Source organism: Dromiciops gliroides, chromosome 1 (genome assembly GCF_019393635.1).
Source record: "Dromiciops gliroides isolate mDroGli1 chromosome 1, mDroGli1.pri, whole genome shotgun sequence".
NCBI lineage: Eukaryota > Metazoa > Chordata > Mammalia > Microbiotheria > Microbiotheriidae > Dromiciops > Dromiciops gliroides.
Genome location: NC_057861.1, coordinates 285562503 through 285588752, shown reverse-complemented (window position 1 = coordinate 285588752; position 26250 = coordinate 285562503). Strand labels below are relative to the sequence as shown.

At 36.5% G+C, this 26250-nt stretch overlaps 1 protein-coding gene across 1 annotated transcript in view; it reads left to right on the top strand.

The window, feature by feature from the left end:
- Positions 1 to 26250, top strand: part of STAU2 (staufen double-stranded RNA binding protein 2) — a 441622-nt gene that overhangs the window by 150850 nt on the left and 264522 nt on the right. Inside the window, 3 exon segments of the mRNA XM_043978079.1 lie at positions 18906 to 19065; positions 22107 to 22214; positions 22707 to 22919. Of these exon segments, the coding sequence (XP_043834014.1) occupies positions 18906 to 19065; positions 22107 to 22214; positions 22707 to 22919 (481 nt within the window).

The following is a 26250-nucleotide window of genomic DNA, read 5'->3' as shown; positions in this document are numbered from 1 at the left end:
ATGTATACTTAATAGAAACAGAAGAAACTTTTGCATAAAAAGTTGATATAATAGATATTTGTCAGTGATATAACTCACCTGGTAGATTCAGTGAGAAATCTCTAATCTAATTTGAAGATTAAATAATTTATTATTTAAATTCATTATTGTTAAGTAACTAAATAATAAGCCTCCAAAACAATTTGAAACAAAAAAATGGGAGAATATGAACTACAGTGCTAAGAAAAACATGACTTTAGTGATCTCTCAAGGATGGTTGGAACTAGGGTAGTAGTCTTGTGACTGGAAAAAGGGCAATGAATGAAAGAGCTATCATAGAAGTAGAATCTGTAATTCTTGTCAAGTGATTGGAAAACTGAGGTACAATAGGGCACAGAATTGTGGATGACTGAGATGGCAAGACAACATGACTGAGAGGATAGTTGTGTTGACAGAAATAGTAAAGGTGGGAAGAAGGGATGATTTTGGGGGGGAAGGACAATGAATTTTGATTTAAACATGTTGAGTTTGAGGTGCTTATAGAATCTCTTAAAAATCTCTAGTAGACAGTTGGTAATGGTAAAACAATAAAAAAATAACAATATTTTACATCATATGTTGCTGTTAGAAGTTCACAGTATGCATTTTCTGTAATCAATCATCAACCAGCATCTGTAGGTCTTTGCCTTCTTTGTTTTGCCAGTTTATACCTGATATCCATTAAGTAGAGTTCATAGAACTGGTGAAGAGAAGCAAGTAGCCTCACTTCTGTGATCAGTAGCCCTAATTCTTTTCTGTTATTCTGATGAGCCCACCTGTCTGTAATGAACTCTTGATTCTGGCCTGCCTATTTTGTGTCAAAATTCTGGCTGCTGAAACTCGACTTACCAGATGTGTTGTATGTCTGATCTCAGCATAGTCTGCCTTCTTGGAGTCAGTTCTGTACTGCTCACTTCCTCTTTCACTGATCTGAATTTAAGCCTTTGTTCTTTGAATATATAGTACTAATTTGTTCTTTCTGAAGTAGAAATTTGATGGCTCTGTAAAACTGGGGTGTGGTTTCCTAGATCAGACTCAGCAATATAAGGATCTGTATCTTGAAGACTTTGTTATTATCACACTATTATTACTTCAGTGTTGCTAGGCTCTATGATTCATGGGTTTGACTTTTCCTTCCATAAACATAATTTACAACATCTCCATTATTTAATAGATAGTCTACAAAAGTTTCTGTGGCTGATTTTTTACATTGTGTCACAGTTCTTTGGAAGAAAATCTGAATGTAGCCAGACTGGTTCTTCGACAATAGATAGTCCATCACTGGGTCTGTATTTGAAATTTTTACAGCTTGGTGGGACCTGCCTGAGTTTCCTAGTCTACTTGTCCAATGCTGAATAACGTAGATTTACTTCCATATCATGATTAGACATCAGTCTAGGGCTTTAGTAGAGGCACTCTAACCATAATTTCTATTTATGTAACCTTTTGTGGTTTATAAAAGTCCTTCACAAATGACCTTGTTGGGCAAATAGTGAAAATGTTATCGTTTTGCAGGTGGAATTGAAGCTGAGAGAGGTTATTTGCTTTACTGAGCTCAAATCATCTTCCTTGGACAAATATCCTTTCAGGACACTAAGAGAAATCAAGAATGTTAGTGCAGAATGGCTGTTGGTGATATTTGAAGAACTGTGGAAAATGGGAACAGTATCTCAGAACTCGATGGCTAAAGATCCTAATATTCAAAAGAAGGAGGGAGATTGGTTTTACTTCAACTTTTGGCTTTCAAGACAGACTCCTGTGGTTAGTGAAAACTGTTCAGGATCTGGTTGTATGGATTTCTTCAAGATGTATTTTTGAAAGAATTAGCATTGCCTTCCTTCCCAGGAAGAATCGAAAAAAAGTAGTGGTGGCATTGGTGATGGCGAGAGCACTGTCTATTCCTCCATCCCCTCATAAGAAGTCTATTGATAGAAACCAATATTGGTATATAGGAGAGCCAAAGTAAGAGATTGAACTGGTAGAACAATTCTGTCCCAGGCCCCCACCTGCTGGTCACAGAATTGGGGGGTAGACAAAGGATAAGATTTTTTTTCTTTCTATTTTATGTTTATTTGTTAGATTTCTAATTTTCAAATTATATATTCATTCGTTAATCCTTTCCATCTTCTTAATGAATGCTTTAGGCATACCGTTTTTCTTTTGAGGACTGCATTAACTAATGTATCCCAGAAATTTTGATCTGTCATCTCCTGTTTTTGTTATCTTACATAGTAGTCTTTTTTTTTTCTTTCAACAAACATTTATTTTATTTTCCATTTACATGTAAGGGTAGTTTTCAACATTCATTTTCATAGGATTTAGAGTTCCAAATTTTTCTCCCTCCCTTTCCTCCCCCCTCCAAAAGATCACAATCAGGTTATATATGTACAATCCACAAGTGTTCTTTTTATCAGTTCTTTCTATAGGGGTGCATAGTAAGCTCCCTCATTAGTTCCTTGGGATTGTCTTGGATCACTGCACTGCTGAGAGTAGTTAAGTCATTCACAATTGCTCATTGAACAATACTGCTGTCACTATGCACAATGTCCTCCCAGCTCTGCTCACTTCACTATACATCGATGTTCATTAGTCTTTCAAGGTTTTTCGGGGATCATCCTGTTTGTCATTTTCTGTAGCACAAGGCCATTCCACTACAATCATATAACACAGCTTTTTTCCATCATTCCTCAATTGATGGACATTCCTTGATTCTCAATTCTTAGCCTCCACCAAGAGTTGCTATAAATATTTTTTGTACAGTTTTCCCCCTTTTTCTCTTTTTCATGATTACTATTTTTAACTGTTTCCCTTCCATCCTATTCCCTTCCCCATGATATTTATTCTATTATCCAACTTTCTTTCATCCTATCACTCTTCAAAAGGGATTTGCTTCTGTCTGTCCCCTCCCCCACTCTGCCCTTCCTTCTTTTGCCCCTCTCTCTTTATCCCTTTCCCCTCCTATTTTCCTGCAGGGTTATAGAGATTACTCCACCCAATTGAGGGTGTACATTATTCCCTCCTTGAGCCAATTCTAATGAGATTGAGGTCTTTGAGCCAATTTTGATGAGTGTTAGGCTCATTTACTGCCCAGATTAAATAGATTACTCCACCCAGTTGGTTGTGTCTATTAGTCCCTCCTTGAGGCAGCTCTGATGAGTTTAAGATCTTTGAGCCTTTTCTGATGAGTGTGAAATTCATTTACTGCCCTGCTCCTCTCCCATCTCCTCCCCTACTCCATAAGCCTTTTCCTGTTACTTTCCTGTAGGATTTTGCTTCTGCCCTTCCCCCTCCCCCAATGAATTCCCTTCACCCCTCAATTTAACCCTAAAGATGTTATCATATAGCTAAGTGACACAGTGGACAAATCATCACCCTTGGACCCAGGGGGATCCCAGCCAAAACCTGGCCTCAGACACAAGACAGTCACCCACTGTATGACCCCAGGTATGTCCCCCAGCTCCAATGTTTTTTTTTTTTTTATGGTTCTCTAGTGTCTTGTATTTGAAAGTCAAATTTGCAATTCAGTTCAGGTTTTTTCATCACAAATATCTGAAAGTCTTCTTTTTCATTAAAGTCCCATTTTTTCCACTGAAAGATAATGCTGAGTTTTGCTGGGTAGGTGATTCTTGATTGTAATCCCATTTCCTTTGCCCTTTGGAATATCATATTCCATGCCCTCCGGTCCTTTAATGTAGAAGCTGCTAGATCTTGTGCTATCCTGACTGGGGCTCCACAGTACTTGAATTCTTTCTTTTTGGCAGCTTGCAATATTTTCTCCTTGACCTGAAAGCTCTGGAATTTGGCTATAATATTCCTAGGAGTTTTCTTTTTGGGATCTCTTTCTGGAGGTGATCGGTGGATTCTTTCAATTTCTACTTTAGCTTCTTCTTCTAGAATTTCAGGGCAATTTTCCCTGAGAATATCTTGGAAGATGGTGTCTAAGCTCTTTCCTTGATCATGGTTTTCAGGTAGACCAATCATTTTCAAATTATCTCTCCTGGACCTATTTTCCAGGTCAGCAGTTTTTCCCAGAAGATATTTCACATTGCCCTCTATATTTTTTTATTCATTTGGATTTGCTTTATTGTGTCTTGGTTTCTCATAAAGTCACTGGCTTCCATTTGTTCAATCCTAATTCTTAGGCAATTATTTTCATCAGAGAGCTTTTGTACCTCCTTTTCCATTTGACTTTTCAAGCTGTTGACTTTTTTCTCATGTCTTTCCTGCATCACCCTCATTTCTCTTTCCATTTTTTCCTCTACCTCTCTAATTTTATCTTCAAAGTCCTTTTTGAGCACCTCTATGGCCTGAGACCAATTCGTATTTTTCTTGGAAGCTTTAGAGATAGGGGCCCTGATGTTGACTTCTTCCTCTGAGGGTGCCCCTTGGTCTTCCTTGTTACTGAAGAAACTTTCTATGGTCCTCACCTTTCTCTGTCGGCTCATCTTGCCTTTCTTTTACTAGACTTTTAGCTCCTTAAAGTGGGGCACTGTTTCCAGGCTGCAGTATCCCAAGCTTAAAAAGTCCCAGGTGGTATGATTTAAGGAGAATCAGGTTCTTCCCTCACCCGGGCTGTTTCTTGGTCCTAGATGACCCCAGACCAACTTGCCAATCAACCAGCTTTGTGTGTTGTGGTTGTTAGCTCTGATGAACCTGTGCCCCTCCCCCACCTGGGTCACTTCTACTGGAGCCTACCACCTGGTTCTCAGTAGGGGTGTAAAATCCAAGTTCTGCCTTAGCACCAGCATAGACCCCTGTAGTCTCTCCCCTGCCCAGGGCTCAGCCCACTCATCAGACTGTGAGCTTAGTTCCAGACGACACTGGTGCTTCAGCTGATTCAGAGGCTCTGGGGGTCTCCTTCTCTCGTGAGGACTTCCTGAGACTGGATCTGTGTCAGGGTGACTGTGGGGTTGGGCCTGACTCCTGTATCAGCACAGCAGCTCCCTCCTTCTGACCTTCCAAGCCATTCTTGGTTAGAAGATGATTTCAGCACATTCTTCTGTGAGTTTTGCTGCTCCAGGCATTTTCCTATGACCTTATTTGGATGTTTTTTGGAGCAATCATGTCATGAGTTCGGGAGCTCACTGCCTTTCCTTTGCCATCTTGGCTTCACATAGTAGTCTTTACAACATTTTATAGCATTTTTTTCTATCTATGATTTTTTTTTTTACTTATTTAGGGTTTCATTATTAAGTTTCCATTTAATTCTTTATCTTTTGCTTGTGTTCCCTATATTGGTTGTGACTTTTTAAAATTGTGGTCAATGAAGAATGTGTTTAGGTACTTCTGTTTTTTAAACATTTATTTTGCAATTTTTTGTGCCCTAATACATGATGTGTTTTTGTAAAGATGTAGTGTAGTGCTGAGAAATAGATATGCTTTTTAATGTTCCCATTCAAGAAATACCATAAATCTTTTATCTCTAAATTCTCTAAAAGTTTGTTCATTTGTTTTCCCCTTTACTTATCTTTCTGTTAGATCTGTTGAGCTCTGAGAATGGAATACTAATGCCATCTCTTATTGTATTATGTATACATTTTTGTAATTCAGTTACTTTTCTTCATAAATTCATATATTAAATGATTTGATACATATGTATTTACTGTTATTATTTCATTATCTATGGTTTCATTAAGCATAATATGATTTTCTTGTTTATATATATATATGTGCATGTGAATTTTTATTTTTTACTTTGACTGATATCATAATTTCAACTCCTGCTTTTTTTGACTCCCTCAATGTGTAGCAAATTTTCTGTCAGCCTCTCATTTTGATTCTGTGTCTTTCCTTTTTAGATGTGTTTCTTTAAACAACAGTTTATGATAAAAAAGTTTCTTATGAAAAACACATTTTGTTTTCTTATGCTTCCTGCCACTCTTTCATTTTATTGCTCTTTTTGTCCATTCACATTTAGTTATTCAAATTAGGTTTGTCTTTGACTCCATTTGGGTTTTTCTAGTGTTTTGTGTTTTTTTTTAAAGATTTGTCTCTGAGATTAGCTGTAATTAAACTACTTTGATGTAGCTATTCCTATAGGCTCTTGTCCTTATAACTCTTTCCCATTTGTTAATCCTTTACCTAGTTTTAGGGAAAAGCTTAAAACTCTAATTGATTTCTTTGTCTATTTCTTCTCTTTTGCTCTTTATTTCCCCCCTTTCATTTAAACAATTAATTCAAAGTCACCTCTTCTTTTCCCTTCCAACTGCTTGTGATTATTAATTTTCTTTTTATTTAGATGTTAATTTTTTTCTTTATGTTCTGAATTAATTTATTCAAGGAATTCCATGCATAAGTCTGAGAGTCTGCTTTGTGTCCCTGCCTTTGGTACTGAAAGCTGGTGAATGATGAGTGGTGAATCAATAAGGATTAGATACTAGAAAAATAATTCCTTAAAAATATTTTTTATTATGCATTCTCAATGGTTTAAGAAAAGGAATATTAACTTAAATGCTTTAAACATATACATAATAAATGAAATTTTCTAAAAAAATAAGGATTGTAGTTCTTGAATCAATTTATTGAGATTTACCTTTTCATTGGTCTCCTTTAGATTAAGCTATAACTGCTTTACATGTAAACTTAATTTTTTTGTTGGAGTATTTTAAAGGGAAAAGAAACAAACAATAGTAATACCAATAATTGCTAGCATTTGTTGTTGTTAAGTCCTTTTCATTTTTTAGTCATATTTAACTCTGTGACTCCATTTTAGTTTTGTTTTTTTGGTTTTTTTTTTGCAAAGATACTGGAGTGGTTTGCCATTTCCTTCTCCAGTTCATTTTACAGATGAGGAAATTGAGGTAAACAGGGTTAAGTGACTTGCTCAGGGTCACATAGCTAATAAGTGTCTGAGGTCATATTTGAACTCATGAAGAGGAGTCTTCCTGACTCCAGTCCTGGTACTCTATCCACTGCACCACCTAGCTGCCCATGCTAGGATTTACATGGTGCTTTAAGGTTTCAAAGCACTCTACAAATATTTATCTAGTTTTTTCCTCACAACCTGGGAGATGGGTGCTGTTATTTATCACCAGTTTACAAATGAGGAAGCTGAGACAGAGCGAAGTTAAGTGACTTGCTCATAGTCATGCAGTTAATAAACATCTGATGCTCAATTTGAACTCAAGTCTTCCTGACTCCATGTTCAGAAATTCTCTAATTCACTTTTGTTGGTATTGTTATGATATCTTAATCTTTTTCACTGTTGTCTTGATATACCTAATTATTTCATGGTTTTTTTTCTCCCTTGCCTTTGTAAACACTAAGTTTATATGAAACCATCACCTTGGATGACACTCCAAGAATAGCATGTTCAAACAGAAATTAATTTTAAGATTTAGGGGAACCCCCACTAACTGATTGGGAGTTAGAGATTGAAGATTCATCTAGGAAACCTATACAACATATTTTGCAATGATTCGTATCTTCTGTTGGCATCCTAAAGCCAGAACCTTAGAGTGGGATAAAGGCATTCTTTAATAAGAAGAATGAACCTTGAATTCAGCTCTTCTCTTTCAAGTTACACTGCTTATATTATCTTCCATATAGTACTTGGACTCTTGGCTGTGATTTCTTGTTTTAAAGTTCATGAACCTTTGTATTCTACATACCCTTCATGTTTACATTGACTGTTATTTTTGTCTCCCAGTTTCTTCATCTATAAAGTGAGAAGATGGTCTTTCAGGGTTCCCAACAATTCTAATCTTCAATAATTTTTCTAATCTGTCCTGGTCTGTTGTCCAAGATCTGACATAACCTATTCAAAGACTGAGGTTTGGATATGGAATAAAAGTACTTAGGTTCAAATCTTAGCTCTTCTATTTATTATGATCTGTGTGACCTTAGAAAACTAATTTAATTTTCTTGAGACTCAGTTTATGCATCTGGAAAATGGAGAGATTAGACTAGATGAACTCTAAGATCCCTTCTAGCTCTAGATACTATGAAAGTGGTTATGGTAAATTTCTCCAAGGACCAAATTTTTCAGGTAATATAGATAATACTTAATAGTAAAATACACATATTGTTATTACTTAGAAAAACAAACAAACAAACTTTCCACTTAATGAAGGGGAAGGGATGATATTGTGTTGACTCTATCATAGGATCATGTTCAATGTTAAGTATATCTATAGGTTTAATTTAATTAATTCCTTGGATTCACATTCTTAGACATTGATCTGCATTTAATTAAATATAAGGAGATTAGACATCCTTTTGGATTCAGTATCTGTTTTTTTTTTATTTATGCCTTTTACTTTCAAATCATAGTCATTCCTGGATATTAGCACTCCCCCATACCCCATAATTAAGCCTTTTCTTGTAAAGAAGAAAAACTGTTGTGCAGAAAAAATGTTTGCAATGTCTGCAACCATAACAGACAATGTTTGCTACTATAATATAGGCTCTGGACTTGTTTTTCCAACTCATTTACAACGGCAGGAGGGGATACTTCTCTCCTCAAGGGTTCTTGGGGTAACACTAAGGGCATTAGGGATTTTAAAAAACCTTTTGCTCATAAGCCCCCCCCCCCACTGGTAAAACTTCCTCCATAGATGATTAGTTTATAATAATTAGCGAGCCCCTAAAACAGGGGCACACTCTCCTGTAAGTATAAACAGAATATAGGGGAAAGTAGGCCTGACAAAGGGTTAACTTACAGCTTCTGGTTGCTAAAAGTCCCTTTCTTTACTTCATGGGGTCCTCATCTAGTTCCCCATAGGTATGATAGAGCTTTCTGTGTTTGCAAAGTTACCTTTTTCAGTATCTAATTTGTCCTCTTCCCCCAATTTAGTCCTGCTGTTAGCCACTGCTGTTCCTGTGACTGCTAGTAAGTGTCAAGTAAGTGTATGAGGCTGGATTTGAACTCAGGTCCTCCTGAACCCAGGGCTGGTGCTTTATCCACTGCTCCACTTAGCTGCCTGAACTTCAAAATCTTTTAAAAATTTCAAAGTTCACATGTCTAGGCACCAGATAAGGATGGGTGAGGGGCTGGAGATAGAACATCTCTGCCCTACCCTCTCCCCCTCCCCAAGCAATTTCTGCAGACTAGTTTGCTGTTTTTCTCTCAGCTCCACAGGGTGTGGCCAACTCTTAATTCAAGCTCAGTACACTTCTTGTGTGATTTCATTTCATTTAATGGCTGGAAATTTTTGCTCCTTACAAATTAGTTAAGGATTTTCACTCCTAGTTTAATACCTTTGATTGATTGATTGATTGATCCAGCAGAGATATTCTCATTTGTAAAAGGTACTAAGACCAGACTATCTCTTATTAATTACTTTAATTGGGGCAAGGGTGATTGATTGTCTTGAACCCCACCTACCCTTACATAGTCACCTGCTACTCCACCAAAGACAGAAAGATAGTGTTTCCTTTCTCTGGGATGAAGATGAGTGATTGCCCTTGAATACATTCCAGACTCTTTTCCATTTTCTTTTCATTTACATTATTGTATCATCGGCTCTCATTTTTCTTATTATTAGTTCACACAAAGCCCATGGTTCTTGGAATTCTTTATAATTGTCATTCTTACTGTACTTGAACATCCCATTACATGCATATACCACAGTTTATTCATCCCTTCTCCCAAATGATGGGCACCCACTTTATTTCTTGTTTCTTAGGATTGGTTTAGGGATTTACTAAACCTGCTGTTTAACTGGGATAGGTAGCACTTTGGTGAGGAATATTCCTCAACTACCTCAGGTTGATATCTTTTCTTCAGTTTGTAATTTTAGAGAGCTGTTTTAGAGCCCCGAGAGGCTAAGCAATTTCCTAAAGGTCACACAGCCAGTACGTGCTCCTGGCTTGGGATCTAGATTTTCTTGGCTCTGAGATTTGTATTCACTGTCCCACGTTACCTCTTTTCCAGTTCTTTGCTACTACAAAAAATTCAGTGCTTCTTTGAAAGGTCACTTTTTAATAGCTTCTAATCTGTTAAGATTTGCCCAGTTTCTTCATTCCTCACTACAAATAAAAAGTTTAAATTTATGACTAATAATAGTTAAATTGCTAGAACCAGAGCTAATTAATTGTTAGAGTATCAGCATCATCATGATGCTAATTTTGCATTTCCCAGCATGATTCCGTACTTGAGTCTATTTTGTAACATATACTAACAGCAGCTATTTAATTACAACTAGATTGTATACTTGGAGTGAATAATACTGCTAAAAGTATAGAAATAATAAAAGAGTTGACATTTCTTTTGAATTCTGTGTTTTGGCTTATAAAGTGCTTTATAGTCCTAAAATACAGATTCTATAAATACTCTGTAGATAAGTACTTTGAGATATAGAAGTTAAGTGACAACTATCTCAGGTCTGTTGTAGAAATAAACACAAAAATTCTAAGACTCCTAATTAGCTCAGACCATAACTTTGTCAGGTATCCCGAGACATAAACTTTTAAAGATATGATAGCTAAAATTCCAAAAGGTTAAAAAAGTGCCCAGGAATGGTCAACTGTGTTGAGATTTATGAACAATTCTATCAAATGCAATGAAGTAATTATTTTTCATTTTAAAAAATTCTATTAAAGTTGTTTGGAATATGTCTTTCTCACCTTATAAAAATGATATTCAAGAACATGAAGATGATGGGCGAATAGGGTAATCAGAGAAGTAGAAGGACTAATGGGCTTTAATTGTTTAGAAAGATAATATAAAATGAGTTGACAAAGGGAGTCTCAGTAAAGTAGGCTTGTCTAATGGAATGAATACATAGCATAGAAATTTGTTATGATTGTGAGTCAAACACAGACCAATAAGGTAAATGCTCCAAAAAAGACTATTAATGAAATTGTGGTTGTATTTATTTATAAAGACTAAATATAAACCTTTATTTGTGTGTATGCCATGGTGGGAAGTATATGAATGCTAGAATGTTTCAGAATTAGCACCTTTTCAGAATTATAAAGTCTTGGAGATGTGTCTGGAAAAGAAGACTAACTCTTGAGTCAGTTATTTATTTATTTGTAGGATATCAGGTTGATAGAGGAAAAGGAAGGATCATGACCTTCAAAAAATGGTCTTGAGAAAGTTCCCATAGACCAGGTACTTCTTTTTAATTTTTGAAATATTTAGACAAGGTAGTGCATAGCCCTGATTATTCTAGCTTCAGAAAGACTTTCTACAGTTTGTCAGGACCATTTCTGTCCTTTACATAAAATAAGAATTCTTCTCTTTGTGTAATCAATAATTAATTGGTAATCTACAAAAAAGAAATCTATGCATAGTGGGTGGTTTATTCCACAGACTAGGAGGTTTAAAAAAAAAAAAAGATTGTTGGAGACCTCCTTGATTGATTTTAAGCCCTGTACGGATAGGAACTATGTTTCTAATGGGTGAGACTTAAGGTCTTCGGTGAGACATCACTTTTCCTATTCTTTTTTCCTATTCCTAGTCTTTATTCTCTAACTCATTCTAAGATTCCTACTGTAGTTCTTTATAGCTGACCATAAAGGCCTTATCTTTAGAATACATGTATATGTATTTAAAAATAACATATTATGATATATACACACATATCTATATATGAAGTTCTAAGTCAGATGAATTAAAACTACTATGCTGTACTTACCATGCTTTCCTTGGAGTAAGTTAAAAAGGAAGAGATGAGATAGTTGTTCAATCAAAAAACATCTATGGCAGCTAGGTGGCACAGTGGATAAAGCACCGGCCCTGGATTCAGGAGGACCTGAGTTCAAATCCAGCCTCAGACACTTGACACTTACTAGCTGTGTGACCTTGGGCAAGTCACTTAACCCTCATTGCCCCACAAAAACAAACAAACAAAAAAACCATCCATGAAATGTCTTTTCTGTGTTAGGCATTATGCTAAGTGCTGGGGATATAAACAAAGGTAAAAAAGCAGCCCCCAACCTTAAGGAGCTCACAGTCTAATGAGACAGACAATAGACAAATAAATATGATAAATAAATATATGAGATAAATTGGAGATGATCTTAAAGAGAAGGCACTAACATTTTTAAAAATAATATTTTATTTTCCTTAATTATGTGTAAAATCAAATTTTAACATTCTTTTAACATTCCAAATTCTATCTCTACCTCTCTTCCTTCCCCTATCCCTAAGATAGTAAGCAATCTGATATAGATTATACATGTGAAATCATGTAAAACTTTTCCATATTAATCATTTTGTGTAAAAAAACTTGAACATAAAAACAAAAGAAAGAAAAGAAGAAAGGAAGGCGGGAAGACAGAAAGAAAGAAAGGAAACAGAAAGAAAGAAGGAAAGAAATGAGAGTAAGAAAGAGTATGCTTTGATCAGTATTCAGATGACATCAATTGTTTCTCTGGAGGTGGATAGCATTTTTCATCATGAGTCCTTTGGGATTGTCTTGGATGACTGTATTGCTGAAAATAGCTAAGTCATTCATAATTGTTTATCATCCAATATTGCTGTTACTGTGTACAATATTCTCCTGGCTCTGCTTACTTCACTTGGAAGGCACTAAAATTAAGCTTCTTACAGAAGGTAGGGTTTTAGATGGAACTTGAAGGAAGCCAGGGAGAACAGGAATTGGAGATGAGGAGGGAGGAAATGCCAGCCCTGAGGGACAACAAGTGAAAGTGCCTGGAGTCAGAAGATGAGTGTCATGTGTAAGGAATAGCAAGGAGGACTGTATCACTGCATTCCAGAGTATGTGTGGTTGGGTGTTGAGAAGATTTGTGGGGGTGTAAGAAGCCTGGAAAGTTAAGAAGGGGCTAGGCTATGAAAGGCTTTGAGTCAAAAAGAAGATTTAAAATGTGATCTGGGAGGTGTTAAGATGCCACTGGAGTATGGTGTAGAGGTATGACATGATCAGACCTGAGCCTTAGGAAGATCACTTTGATAACTGAGTGGAGGGTGGACTGGAGTGGGGAGAGTCTTGTGGAAGGAAGACCTGGCAGAAGAAATTGAAATTTTTTTGTTGAGAGCCTGTACTAAGGCAGTGGCAATAGGAAAGGAGAGAAGGGACAGGAGATGTTAGAAAAGTAGAATCAGCAGGCAACAGATTGTATATTGTGTAATTTAAGATTCTAAATGTGGATTCTAATGTGTTCTCCCAGTTTGGGGGAAACTGACTAAAAATCACTGATAAAACGAGTTTAGGTTTTTAAGGGTTTATTGGAAAATAGAAAGAAAAAGATTGAGAACAGAATTCTAACAGCCTGGCATTCCTATCTTTCCTCAAATTTCCTGTGAAGTCCTCTGCCGCCACCACCATCAAGTCCGGAAGCCAAAAAAAAAGGCCAGTGCTCTCTGCGCAGGCTCCCTTTCCTCCTTCCTGTCTCCTCCCAGACCATAGGAGGCTCCTCCAGTTGATTGGCTGGTAGACTTGATAGACAGCACCCACGAGCAAACGTCATTTCCTGACGCCAAGGAAAAGCCACAATGCCTCTGAGGCATTTTCCTCATGGTGGAGCTCTCCACAGCAAGTCTCCAGTAGGTGGCGTCATTCCAATCATTACAATATGGAGAGTGAGAGAGAGTGGAGTGTTAGAGGAAACCCAGGTTATGGGTCTGGGGGATTGAGAGGATGGTGGTACTCTCAGCAGCAGTAGGGAAGTTAGGAAGGGAGGAGGGCTTTGGGTAAAATAATGGGTTCCATTTTGAATTTGTTGATTTTTAAGATGTCTACAGAACATCTAGTTTGAGATGTTCTATGGGCAGCTGAAGATATGAGATTGGAGGTCAGGGGAGAGGTTAGAGCTGGATAAGTAGATATGAGAATCATCTGCATAGTGATAATCATTGAATCCTCATTCATTTAACATTGATTAAATTACCAAATTACCTATGAATATCCAGTGAGTAGAATTTAGATGGGCAAAAAATATTTATTTATGGAAATATTCATCATTTTACATTAAGCATTATACAAGAAATAAACCTGACACCTAATTTAAATGGAGAAAAAATTACAAAGATGTCCTATTAAATAAACAGAGAAGGTCAATCTCAAAGGTTGATAGCCTTTCCTATTGAACCAAAAGAAAGAAAATTTTAGACTAGAATCTGACACAAAAAATTTCTACCTCTTTTCTCTTGTAATTCAATCTGGGTATCATTAGTGATAGTGCTCTGGTTAATCTTAATTGTCAGGATGATATAAGGAGAAATGATATTTAAGGTAACCAAATCATGTGGGGCATATCATTAGGCACCATTGTTAAGTCAGAGGATGAAGTGTAACTAGAATGAAACAAGTCAGGCATCCGGTCTCAAAATTTCCTGTAGCTAGCATAAGGTTATTTTATTCTACATATTATCAAATTCTGAACTGAAAAGTACAGAGCAACTCTCTTTTTTCCTATGATATATGTATGTGATATGGTGTACATATATTTGTCTTTTTATATCCATATTTGATAGCTAAAAAGGAAGAGGCCCCAAGGGCTCTATAGTGTGCAATTAATATTTTGGCCAGAAAATCAGCAGATTGTTTCAGTATGGTTATGTGTTATGACATCATATTCCAGTAAAATTATAATGAACAGAAATTTTGTTTGTCTCTGTGGCAAACCAAAACGAGTTTTGTAATTGTCAACAGACCTTAGTGATTATAATGGCGCCCACTTACATCACTGTATTTAAGGGCCTGTCAGCATTCCAGTTATGAACCCCGATTTTCAGGGGTTTATAACTGATTGTAAACATTTGCTTTGTGTTGGAACTTGGCATATAAGACCTCAGTCCAGGAGAAAATTTCTGATTTCATGGAGAAAGACGAACAGTTCTGTGGGACATAAAGAAATCCAGTATTCATTGTCTTATTCTAAGAAAATATCTGTATTAAAGTTACATTTTTTTGTCTTATCAGTTAGAGACAGCTAGGTGGCTCAGTGGATAGAAAACTGAGTCTGGAGTCAGGAAGACTTGAGTTCAAATGTGGTCTCAGACTAGTTGTGTGACCCAGGGCAGGTTATTTTATCTCTGCCTTAATCTAATGGCAAAGGAAATGGCAAACCACTCCAGTATCTTTGCCAAGGAAACCCCATGGACAGTATTGGCATCTATTGTATGGTAGAAAAAAGTCTGGATTTAGAGTCACAGGACCTAGGTTAAAACTCAGGTTCTTCTACTTGTATCTGTGTGACATGGAGTAATCACTAATTTCAGGCTCATTAATATAGGTATTTTTCTAGCATTGCTGATTGCAATCCATCCATGCTTTCATACTTTGTGCAAATCTTGTTCTTGCCTTTCTGTAAATTCTTCACAAAAAGTCTAAAAACATTCTGGGAGTCTACCTTTAGGTAACCTAGCCTTTGCATTGATGCCTGTATAGCATGTAGGCTATCCATTGGTAATCCCTTATTCTTGCTAAATGATTGAATCAGCTTGTTTATCTGAGGTCAGATTTAAACTCCAGGTACTTTTTCCACTGTCTGCCCCCCCCCCAACCCCCCTCCCTGCCTAAGTACTCTGTTATTTTCCTACTTCACTCAGTCATTTAATCAAGCCATCTATAAATATTTAAGTGCTAGGTATACCCTTCCCTACAAATTCTAATGTGCTTGCAGAATTTCAACTATTTCTTCTAAAATTTGATTTTTAGTCCCAACATACATTTCTGTTCTTTCATGTAACTTTCAAATCTGGCCTCAGACACTTAAAGCTGTGTAACCTTGGGCAAGTCACTTACCCTATTTACCTCAGTTCCTCATTTGTAAAATGAGCTGGAGGAAGAGATGGCATATCACTCCAGTATCTATGCCAAGAAAACTCCAAATGAGGTCACAAAGAGTTGGACACAAAACAAATGAACAACAACAAATCTTTTGTGAGGCTCGATATAATCACTTCATGTGCATTTGCCTTCATTTTGGATTGCATTATAGCAAGTCTTGATCTGAGATTTATTGGCAGTATGTTATGTCACACACTCTAGGCTAAATCCTCTTATTGGATCCACTGCCAAGTCTTGTCCATTCTATTTTTGCAACATCTCTCCTCTTCAACATTCTTACCACCATTGTGCGTGCCTTCATCACCTTACACCTAGACTAGTTTGCCTGCTGGTTGGTCTCTCTACCTCAAATTTCTCTCTACTCCAGTCCATCTTCCGCTTAACTACCCATTTATCTCCCTCAAGCTACACTCCCCTCCCCCCAAGTCAATAAACTCCAGTGACTCCAGGGTTCAGGAACAAAAATAAATTCCTTTAGCTTTTAAAGACTTTCACAACCTGGTTCCCTCCTACTTTTCTAGTCTCCCTACACATTATTCTCCTTTCCCTCTATATACTTTGTGATCCAGAAACTCTGGTGTTTTTGTTTTTCCTCACAGAAGACACTCCATCTCTGGACTCTAGGCATTTTCTCTGGTTATTCCCCCATGCTTAGAATCCTCATCCTCCTCATCTCCATTTCCTTGCTTCTCTGGCTTCCATGAAGTCCTATCTAAAATCCCATCTTCTACAAGAAGCCTTTCCTAGTCCCTTTTAATGTTATTGCCTTCCCTCTATTGATTATCCACAATTCATCTTTTATAAAGCTTGTTTGTATATAAATGTTCATTGACTATCTGATTCCAACAGCAGGGTGGAAAATGGTCAAAGACCTTTGTTGGATGTTCTGAGTATAGGCTGTACTTTTCAATTCAATTCAGTAAGCATTTGTTAAGTACCTCTTATGTGCTAGGCACTGTGTGAATTGGGGATTCACATAAGAAAGACAGTCTATGCCCTCAAGTAGTTTACAATCCAAGGAAGGAAGACAACATAAAAGGAAGCTGAGAAGGGGAGGAGCTTGAGGGGGAACCATGAGGGACATGATATTTGTGGAATCAGAACCAAGCAAAGCTGGTGATAGAAATTGGAGTTACCTGGGGTAAAATCTCCAAGTTAAGCTTGTATAAAACCTGAATCCAACATGTAGTTGGTTGGTGTTTTTTTCACCATAGTGTTCCTTTAATCCTTCATAGAGCTGACTTCAAGTTCTTGAGGTCTATGCCAGCAGAGTAAAAGTTGTAGTAGTTCCTTCCTGCCTTGAAACTTTAAGTATGGGCCTAGCAATCGACACCAACCAACTACATGTTGGGTTCAGGTTAATAGGAAGAGTTGAGGAAGGAGAGAGGAAAAAAATTGCAATCCATCTACAGAGATAGAACTGATGGCATCTGAAAACAGATTGAAGCATAATTTTTTTTTGACAATTCCTTAATCTGAAGTTTTGTTTTTATCTCTTTTCTCTCATAACCTAGCTAATGTGGAGATGTTTTCCATGACTACTCATGTATAACTTATATTGAATTGCTTGAGTTCTTGAGGGTGAAGGAGTGGGAAGGGAGGGAGGAAGAGAAGTTGGAACACAGAGTTTTAAAAAATTTGTTTTTACATGTAATTTGGAAAATAAAATTCTAAACAGAAAAAAGTCTATGAGTGAAAGTACAGTTAGTGCTGGAAAGGGTGGCCAAGAATGCCATATCTTCACAGGAGTGTATCTCAGTGGTTCAAGAAATTGGACGGCATGAGAAAGGAAAGTTAAGTGGGTTTGTATGGGCAGTAGATCTTGAGTGGTAAGTTGTAGGGGTTGGGGTAAGGGGGATGGGAACAAGGGAGCAGACAGCAGAAAATAGAGAATGAAGTTTGTACAGTGACAGAGAGGAGTTCACAACCACTGAAGTCATTCAGAAGATAATGACATTATTTTATGATTTGATAAGTTTGAGATGCCTGAAGGACACGAAAAATGTAAAAGACATAATTGAAACTCATAGGCTCATAGAATCCAGAATTATAAAGGACCTTATAGATCATTAGTTCAGTTCCTTAATTTTACAAATGTAGAAACTGAGGCCAAGAGAGGTTAAGTGACTTGTTTAAGCTCACAGGGCTAGTTAGACTCCAAATCCAATGCACTTTCCAGTGTTCACACTATCTCTCTTAAACATTAATAGGGATGAAGTTACAGCCTTGGTAATCATTCATGTCCAAGTGATATCTGAAGGCACGGAGTGTATGTGATCACCAAAACAGAGCACATGGGGAGAAGGAAAGAAATATCAAAATTTAGGGTGAGGAAGAACTAGCCGTAATGTCATGTAGTGGAAAGCACTGTGGATTTAGAGTCAGAGGCAGACTGAAGCAATGAAAAGTCATCACAAGATTACTAATGTGCGTCAGTACAATGTTTTTTCATGGTAGAGTGGTGACTCTGGGTTCTTGAAAGTCTTGCTAGCAGAACACAAAGACTATCAGATCTTACCAAACTAGAAAGACTTTGAGTCCAGGTTCAGTGATGTAGGTGTGCTTTTTGTGCATGGCATGTTAGCTTAGTTCAGAGAGTTTCATCAGAGATGCTTAGCCATTAAGTGATAATTTTTTTTTGGTCACAGCAAGTCAAGAAAATTTTGCTAAAATGTTACAGAGTTGCAGTCTGTATCAGTAGAGACAATGTATTTCTATTGATAAAAATCTGAATCCTTGAAGTTCTGACATCAGTGTAATAACCTAGTATAACCTGACTTTTAACTAACTCCCTTCTACAAATAATGGGTCTAATGAATCTAAGCAGCAATATTGAATTATACTGATTCTAACACTATGACATTAATATTTTGGCTAAAATCCAATATGATAAAATGACTGACATTTAAGAGAATATGTGGTTTACCTTTAATTTCATGTTATTTTTAGCTGTTTACTCATACTTGAGTGAAAATTATTAAAATAATTTTCTTTTTTGTATATGATTTTTCTATTATATAGTAACAATATAAGGTAGAGATACTGCTTTTATTTTTTAGTTGTACCAATATCTACTTGGAGATAAAGTTTTTATAGAGTGACTGAGGATACGTTGTATAATTTTTTATTTTTATTGAGTGTTGTTTTTTTCCCCCCAGTAATAACATTTACTCTTTCCCATTCTAGGTATCATTGTCCAGTGCCTAAGGTTTTTTATGTCCAACTCACTGTTGGAAACAATGAGTTCTTTGGGGAAGGAAAGACTCGTCAGGCTGCTAGACACAATGCTGCAACAAAGGCTCTTCAAGCTCTCCAGAATGAGCCTATCCCAGAGAAATTACCTCAGGTGCCATTGCTTCTAATACTCAAATGAATATGCAATTTCATTGACATAGGTCCTCCCTCCAGTAGTGCAGATTGCAACTCATCCAGATCTGCCTATACTGCCCATGTGACTCCTATCCGTGTCCTTTCATGAATTCACCAAGGGCAGGGGGTGGGGGGGAGAGGAGGGAAGACATCTACCCAATATATATTTGCTTATTTTTTCTTGACAACTTGAGGATAGCGGTAGAATATGGTGACTGTGCTATCAGTATTCTTTGTTCTGGTTATATGAATACTCCCTTTCCTTGTTCCCCTTGTTTCTTTAGCTGGATAAGATATTTAGTATGCATCTCCTTCATTTCTTATTCCTACTCTGTTGCAGCCTGCTCACATACGTCATAGCTTTCTCCACTGCCCTTTGGGAGATTTTCATTTTTATTTCTTCTAGTACTTGTGTCCCATGACTTTCCCCATATGACAACACAAGAAGAATTTCAGTGTTAAAAGATGGCTCTTTATTTTAGGAAAAAGCTTCGGGTCATCATAATAAAAATAACAGTGGTGATAGAAGTTCATATTTATTCTGTGTGAAGCCCTGAAAAGCAAATAGAAGTTGTATAGTTAAAATGTAACAAAGGAAGGTTCTAACATTTAATCCTTTCTTCTTGTCCCTTGGTTGCCTTCTCTCAATAGCTAAACTGTCAAGGAGGCAAACATATTCAGCTTGATGAATATGTATGATTTTTGCATAAAAGGAGAAAGTAAATTTTTCTTGATATGGTTAGAGTCAAATATGATAGGTCAGTTTGACATCTTTCTCAGGCTGCCCTTCCATTCCTCTGCTGTACCATGTTTATAGCTAGGAGTGCCCTTCAGTATTGATGAAACTATAGAATGGGGTCATAAGAATCTCTCTTTCCTGGTCTTACATAGTATCTGAGAATGCTTTGTGAGTCTTCTGTGAACTTCTAAGCTGAAGATTTTGGTACTGAGACCCAGCAGTTTCGGCAGTTACAGCAGGGGGAATGGACAAGGATGAATGGATAACTTCAATTAGTTTGCCAAGCATTTGTTGAACACTCACTGTAAATGTTGCACTATATTTGACAGGTGACTAAGTATCACATTAGGAAGTGGGTAGAGGAGAAGGGAATAGTGATTTATCAGGTTTCTATGATGTGCCAGGCATTGTGCTAAATGCTTTACAAATATCGTCTCATTTGATCCCTACAATAACCCTGTGAGGTAGGTGCTATTATGATTCCTGTTTTACAGTTGAGGAAACTGAGGCAAAGAGAAGTCACTTGTCCAGGGTCACATAGCCAGTAAGTATTTGAGGCTGGGTTTGCACTCAGATCTTCTTGACTCTAGCCCATACTCTTTTCCGCTATGCCACCTAATTAACAGTGTTAGAAGATTGGTATTGTTGTACATAGATTGAGGGCAGTAGAAATTGGGACAAAGTTGGATATGTTAAGTTTTAAGAATAAGTCACATTTAGGGCAACTAGGTGGCGCAGTGGATAGAGCACTGGCCCTGGAGTCAGGAGTACCTAAGTTTAAATCTGGCCTCAGACACTTAACACTTATTAGCTGTGTGGCTGTGGGCAAGTCACTTAACCCCAATTGCCTCACTAAAAAAATAAAATAAAAAATAAGTCACATTTGTATAAAAATATTTATTTTTCAGAATGCTTGCTCCACAATTACATTATGAAATAGGCTGTATAAATAATATTGTTCCCAGTTTACATGTGAAAACACTGAGGCTCAGTGACTTGCTCATTCTCATACAGCTACTAAGTGGTATAGCTGGGACTCAAACCCAGGACTTCTCACAGATTCTAATTCTGTTTTTATTGTTCTCCCTAAAAGAGGGATTTCTACAACATTTAAGCCCTAGATCTTTCATGACAACATGATATAACAGATCAATAACATTGGATTTAGAGTTGAAGGGCCTATATTTAAATCCTATCTTTGTTATTTCCTACCTGACTGTCTTTGAACAAGTCATTTAAGATATTTTTTTATGTCATTTGAATTTCAAGTTCCTCCTTTAAAATGAGGTGGTTGTTCATATTATCCTTAAAATCTTTTCCAGGAATAAATCTTAGGATTGCTGTTCTAATTGGGGAAAAATATTTTTCCTTATGTTAGTCCTAAATTTATCCCCCTACTATTTCTCTGCATTGTTCCTAGTTTTGTCCTCTGAAACCAAGGAGAAAAAAAACATCAATTCTTCTTGATAAGATAAATGATTGAGGGCAGATAGGTGGTGCAGTGGATAAAGCACCAGCCCTGAGTTCAGGAGGACCTCAGTTCAAATCTGTGCTCAGACACTTGACACTAGCTGTGTGACCCTGGGCAAGTCACTTAACCCTCATTGCCCCCCCCCCCAAAAAAGATAAATTATAATCCTCTAAATGTTTGAAGAGAGCTCTTGTGTCCCCTCTAAGGGTTTTTCTTTTCCAGGCTATCTCAGGGCTGGCCATCCTCGTAGTACCTAAAATGCATTAATAAATGATAACAACATTTTGGTTCATTCATCATTTGGTCTAAGAATCCAATCAATGTTTGAATTGGATTAATTAGAAGGCATGTACATAGAAACTATGTCCCTAAAGAGCTACAGGTTGTCATCTTCTGATTTCAAATGTCAGTAAGTTTGGCTACCTTGGCTACATATCTATGAATTTTATTTATGGAATTAATTTATAATAAAAATAATTTTTATAGTTATATTTTTCCATTTTTTGGAAAGATAGCAGTCTTTTGGGGGGGGTGGCAATGAGCGTTAAGTGACTTGTCCAGGGTCACACAGCTAGTAAATGTCAAGTGTCTGAATCCAGGGCTGATGCTTTATCCACTGCGTCCCCTAGCTGCCCCAAGATAACTTAGTCTTGACCTGGATTCATAGTTACCAAAAAATTACATTCTGGTTGATTTCTATCTAAGCAATTTCCTTGTCTTCTATTGCTGAGTCTGATGTTATAAATAAGAAAGTTCCTTGATTATTGAGTATTATATGGCATAAAATTTCTTGTTTTTCATGATCTAGAATGGAGAATCAGGAAAAGAAATAGAAGAAGAAAAAGATGCAAACAAATCTGAGATCAGCTTAGTTTTTGAAATTGGATTGAAACGTAACATGCCTGTCACTTTTGAGGTATGTACTCAATAGAAATTTTCCTGTTTTTTTTCTCTGCTCTCCAGTCACTGAAAATAAATCATAATTTAGTAATCTGAAAGAGTCAATGTCTCTTAATCTTATGAACCTATAATAAGCATTTGATCTTCTACTAAAGCCCTAGCCCATCATTTCTTTAAAGAATGAAGATGACTTGGTATTCTCTAAAACTACCTTTGTGGAACAAATACCCTGGAAGGTACTATCAAGTTGGAGAGGCTTCATGTATGGGCCCAACAATGAAATATGTATCTGTTGTCAGAAGACCAACCTAGCTAGATAAATTGAGGCTTTTAGGCTTGGCCATTGAATGATAAATTTTTGACTGCTGTAATTCATTATAATTGTTTTTTAAGTCACAGAGAGATTATTCTCTGTAGTGATGGAGAGAGTATTTTCACCCGTGAAGACATGAGTCCATGTAATATTGAAGAATAAGTACACACACTATATCCTATTTTAAATTAATAGGTCATTAAGGAAAGTGGACCTCCGCATATGAAGAGCTTTGTTACCCGAGTATCAGTAGGAGAGTTCTCTGCAGAAGGAGAGGGAAATAGCAAAAAACTCTCAAAAAAACGTGCTGCAAGCTCTGTGTTACAGGAACTAAGAAAGCTGCCCCCTCTTCCTGTGATTGAAAAGCCAAAATTATATTTTAGAAAACGTCCTAAAACAATATTAAAGGTAAGATGTATGCATGTGAGAGTGACTAAATTGTTAAAAAATGTTAAAGTGTCTTTGAAATTAGGTAATTTATCTTAACTGTTGTAATATTCAGGGAGGGATTTGCATATGCTCACAAAGTCCAGTATGCTGTGGTGTCCTGATGTACAAAGTAATAAAACTTATTAAAACACACATATAGATCTTCATTTGTAATTCCTTCAGAACCAGTTTATTTGTCAGAAAAGGAACTGTCTCAATTCTTATTCTTCATGCCTTCATTTTCACAAAAAAAATTTTTTAGGCAGATGAACAACCCACCTCTACTAGTCTTATTTCTAAGTGACATGTGGTTATTCAAAAACCTCAAATACCTTTTTTTAAAGCTTAATATTTATTACTATAAAAATATTCAAAAATTGTTCTGTGGGTTGTAAGGACACTTGTACTTTTTTATATCAACTATATTTCCCAGTGTATCACTTTCCTTCCTTTTCCCAGAGAGCCATTCCTTATAACAAAGAGTAAATATAAGGGGAGAAGAAATTAAAAAACATACTGTAAAAAATCTGACCTTAAATGCAGTGTTCTACACGCATTGTCTCCACCCTTTGCAAGGAAGAAGTGGAAGTGTCTCCTGTTTCTTCTTTCTAACATAGTACTTTACAAATAGTAAGCAACTAATAAATGCTTTTAATTCATTGTTTAGGGCCATAATTTTGTAGCCTTCGCTTCTGATTATTTTCTTGTTCTTGATCTTTCCATTTATACAAGTTAGAGTCATTGTTTATGCTGTTTTGTTGCTTCTGTTTACTCTGTATAATTTTATGCAAGTTTTACTAAGCCTCTTTACTCATCACATTCATTGTTTCTTATAGCTTAGTAATATCAGATGCCACAGCCTGTTTAGACATTTCCCAATTGATGGGCATCTATGTTCTTTAAAGTTCTTTGCTTCTACAAAAAGTTGCTACAAATATTTTGGTGTGTATGAGGCTTTTATTTTTTACCATTGAATCTCTGGATCATGGAGCATGAACATCTTAGTCACTATTTTACTTAATTTCAATTCACAGTTCTATTAATAGAATAGTAGTATTCCTGTCTTTTTATATCTCCTCCAACATTGACTCTTTTCTTTTTTGTTATCTTTGCCAGTTTACTAAGTATAAGTTGAAACATTTTTTCTTATGGGTGGATCATTCTTTTGTATGGTTGTTAATAGTTTGCGGTCTTTTTGAGAATGGTTTGTTCATATTATTTGACCACCTACCTATTGGGGAATAGCTTTTGTTCTTATATATTTTCATTTAGTCACCTACATATCTGATCTATCGGGCCATTATCAGAGATATTCAATTCAAGTTTGTTTTTTCTTAGTTAACTGCTTTTTTTCATATCTAAGTTGCATTAAATTTATTCATGCATAAACTTTGGAATTCCATGTCATAGATATTATATCTTTTATAATGATCTCTATCCCATGTTAGGTTAATAATTTATACTGTAGGCATTATTTTCAAAGTACCTATTATGTGATATAACCTTTTTGTGATATGACCTTTAATATTTGGGTCATGTATTCATTTTGACTATTGTGGTATGTAGTGTAAGATGTTGCTCTAAATCTAAATTCTACAGGACTGCTTTCCAGTTTTTCCAGTAATCTTGTTAAGTAGAGAGTTTTTTCCTAAGTTGTTTTAGATCATATTGTACACTGATATATTGAGTTTAATTTTTATTCTTCTATTTAATCTGTTCCATTGATCATTTTTTTCTATTTTATCACTAGTACTGAGGTCTGGGAGTCCTATTTCTCCTTTGTTCCTACTATTAAAGTTTGATTTCCCTTTATATTCTAGATCTTTTATTCCTCCAAATGAATTTTGATATTGTTTTGTCTAGTCAATCAGTCATCCAACAAACATTTATTTATTAGGCACTTTCTATATGCCAGACATTACGCTAAGCCCTGAGGATACAAAGAAAAAGGCAAAAACCATCTCCTCAAAGAACTATCATTCTAGTGGGAGAGAGCATACAAACAACTATGTAGATGCAGGATACATACAGGGTAGATTGGAGATACATTGAGCTAAGGCACTTTCATTAAGAGGGATCAGGAAGGGCTTCTTACAAAAGGTGGGATTTTAGTGAGACTTAGGAAGTTAAAGAAGCTAGGAGGCAGAGGTGAGGAGGAAGAGCATTCCAGGCATGAGAGATGGTGAGTGAAAATGTAAGTGTGGAGATGGAATATCTCATGCAATGACCAATAGTAAGGAGGCCAGAGTATGCACATAGATAGGAGTAAGGTGTATTAAGACTGTAAAGACTGGGAGGGGCCAGGTTATGAAGGACTTTAAAAAACAAACAGGATTTTAAAGGTGACCTTAGAGGTGATAGGGAGCCACTGGATTTTATTGTGGAGGGGAGCAGGGTAGGATGTGCTCATAATTAGTCCTATACATTAGGAAGATCACTTTGATAGATGGACTGGAGTGGGAGGAGTCTTGTGGCAAGCAGACTATCAGCAGGTTATTGTAATAGTCTAAGTGAGATGTCACAAAAGGCTGCACCAGGGTAATGGAAGAGGAGAGAAAGGGACATATATAAGAGATGCTAGGAAGGTAGAATCAGTGATCCATGGCAACAGTTTGGATATGGAGACTGAGAGAGAATGAGGACTTAAGGATGGTATCCTACGTTGTCAACCTGGTTGACTAGGGGAATGTAGTACCCTTGATAGCAATAGGGAAGTAGAAAGAGGGAAGGGTTTGAGGGAGAAAAATGTATTGAGTTTTGGATATGTTGAGCTTAGGATGTCTATAAGGACATCCATCTAGAGATATCTAATAGCCATGAAATTAAAAGATATTTGCTCCTTGAAAGGAAAGCTATGGCAAATCTGGATAGCATACTAAAAAGCAGAGACAGCATCTTGTTAACAAAGGACTGTATAGTCAAAGCTATGGTTTTTCCAGTAGCTGAATACCACAGAATGGATGCTTTCGAATTGTGGTACAAGAGAAGACTTTTGAGAGTCTCTTGGATAGCAAGGAGATCAAATCAGTTAATACTTAAAGAAATTAATTCAGGCTATTTACTGGAAGGCCAAGTGCTGAAACTGAAGCTTAAATACTTTGACCAAAAAACAATGAAAAAAGACAAAATCATTGGAAGAGACCCTGTTCTTGGGAAAGACTGAGGGCAAAAGGAAAAGGGGACCACAGATGGTGAGATGGATAGGTACTATCATGAAAACAATGAACATGAATTTGGAAAGACTTTGAGAGATAGTGGATAGAAGGGCATGGCATAATATGGTCTGTGGAGTCACAAAGAGTTGGACATG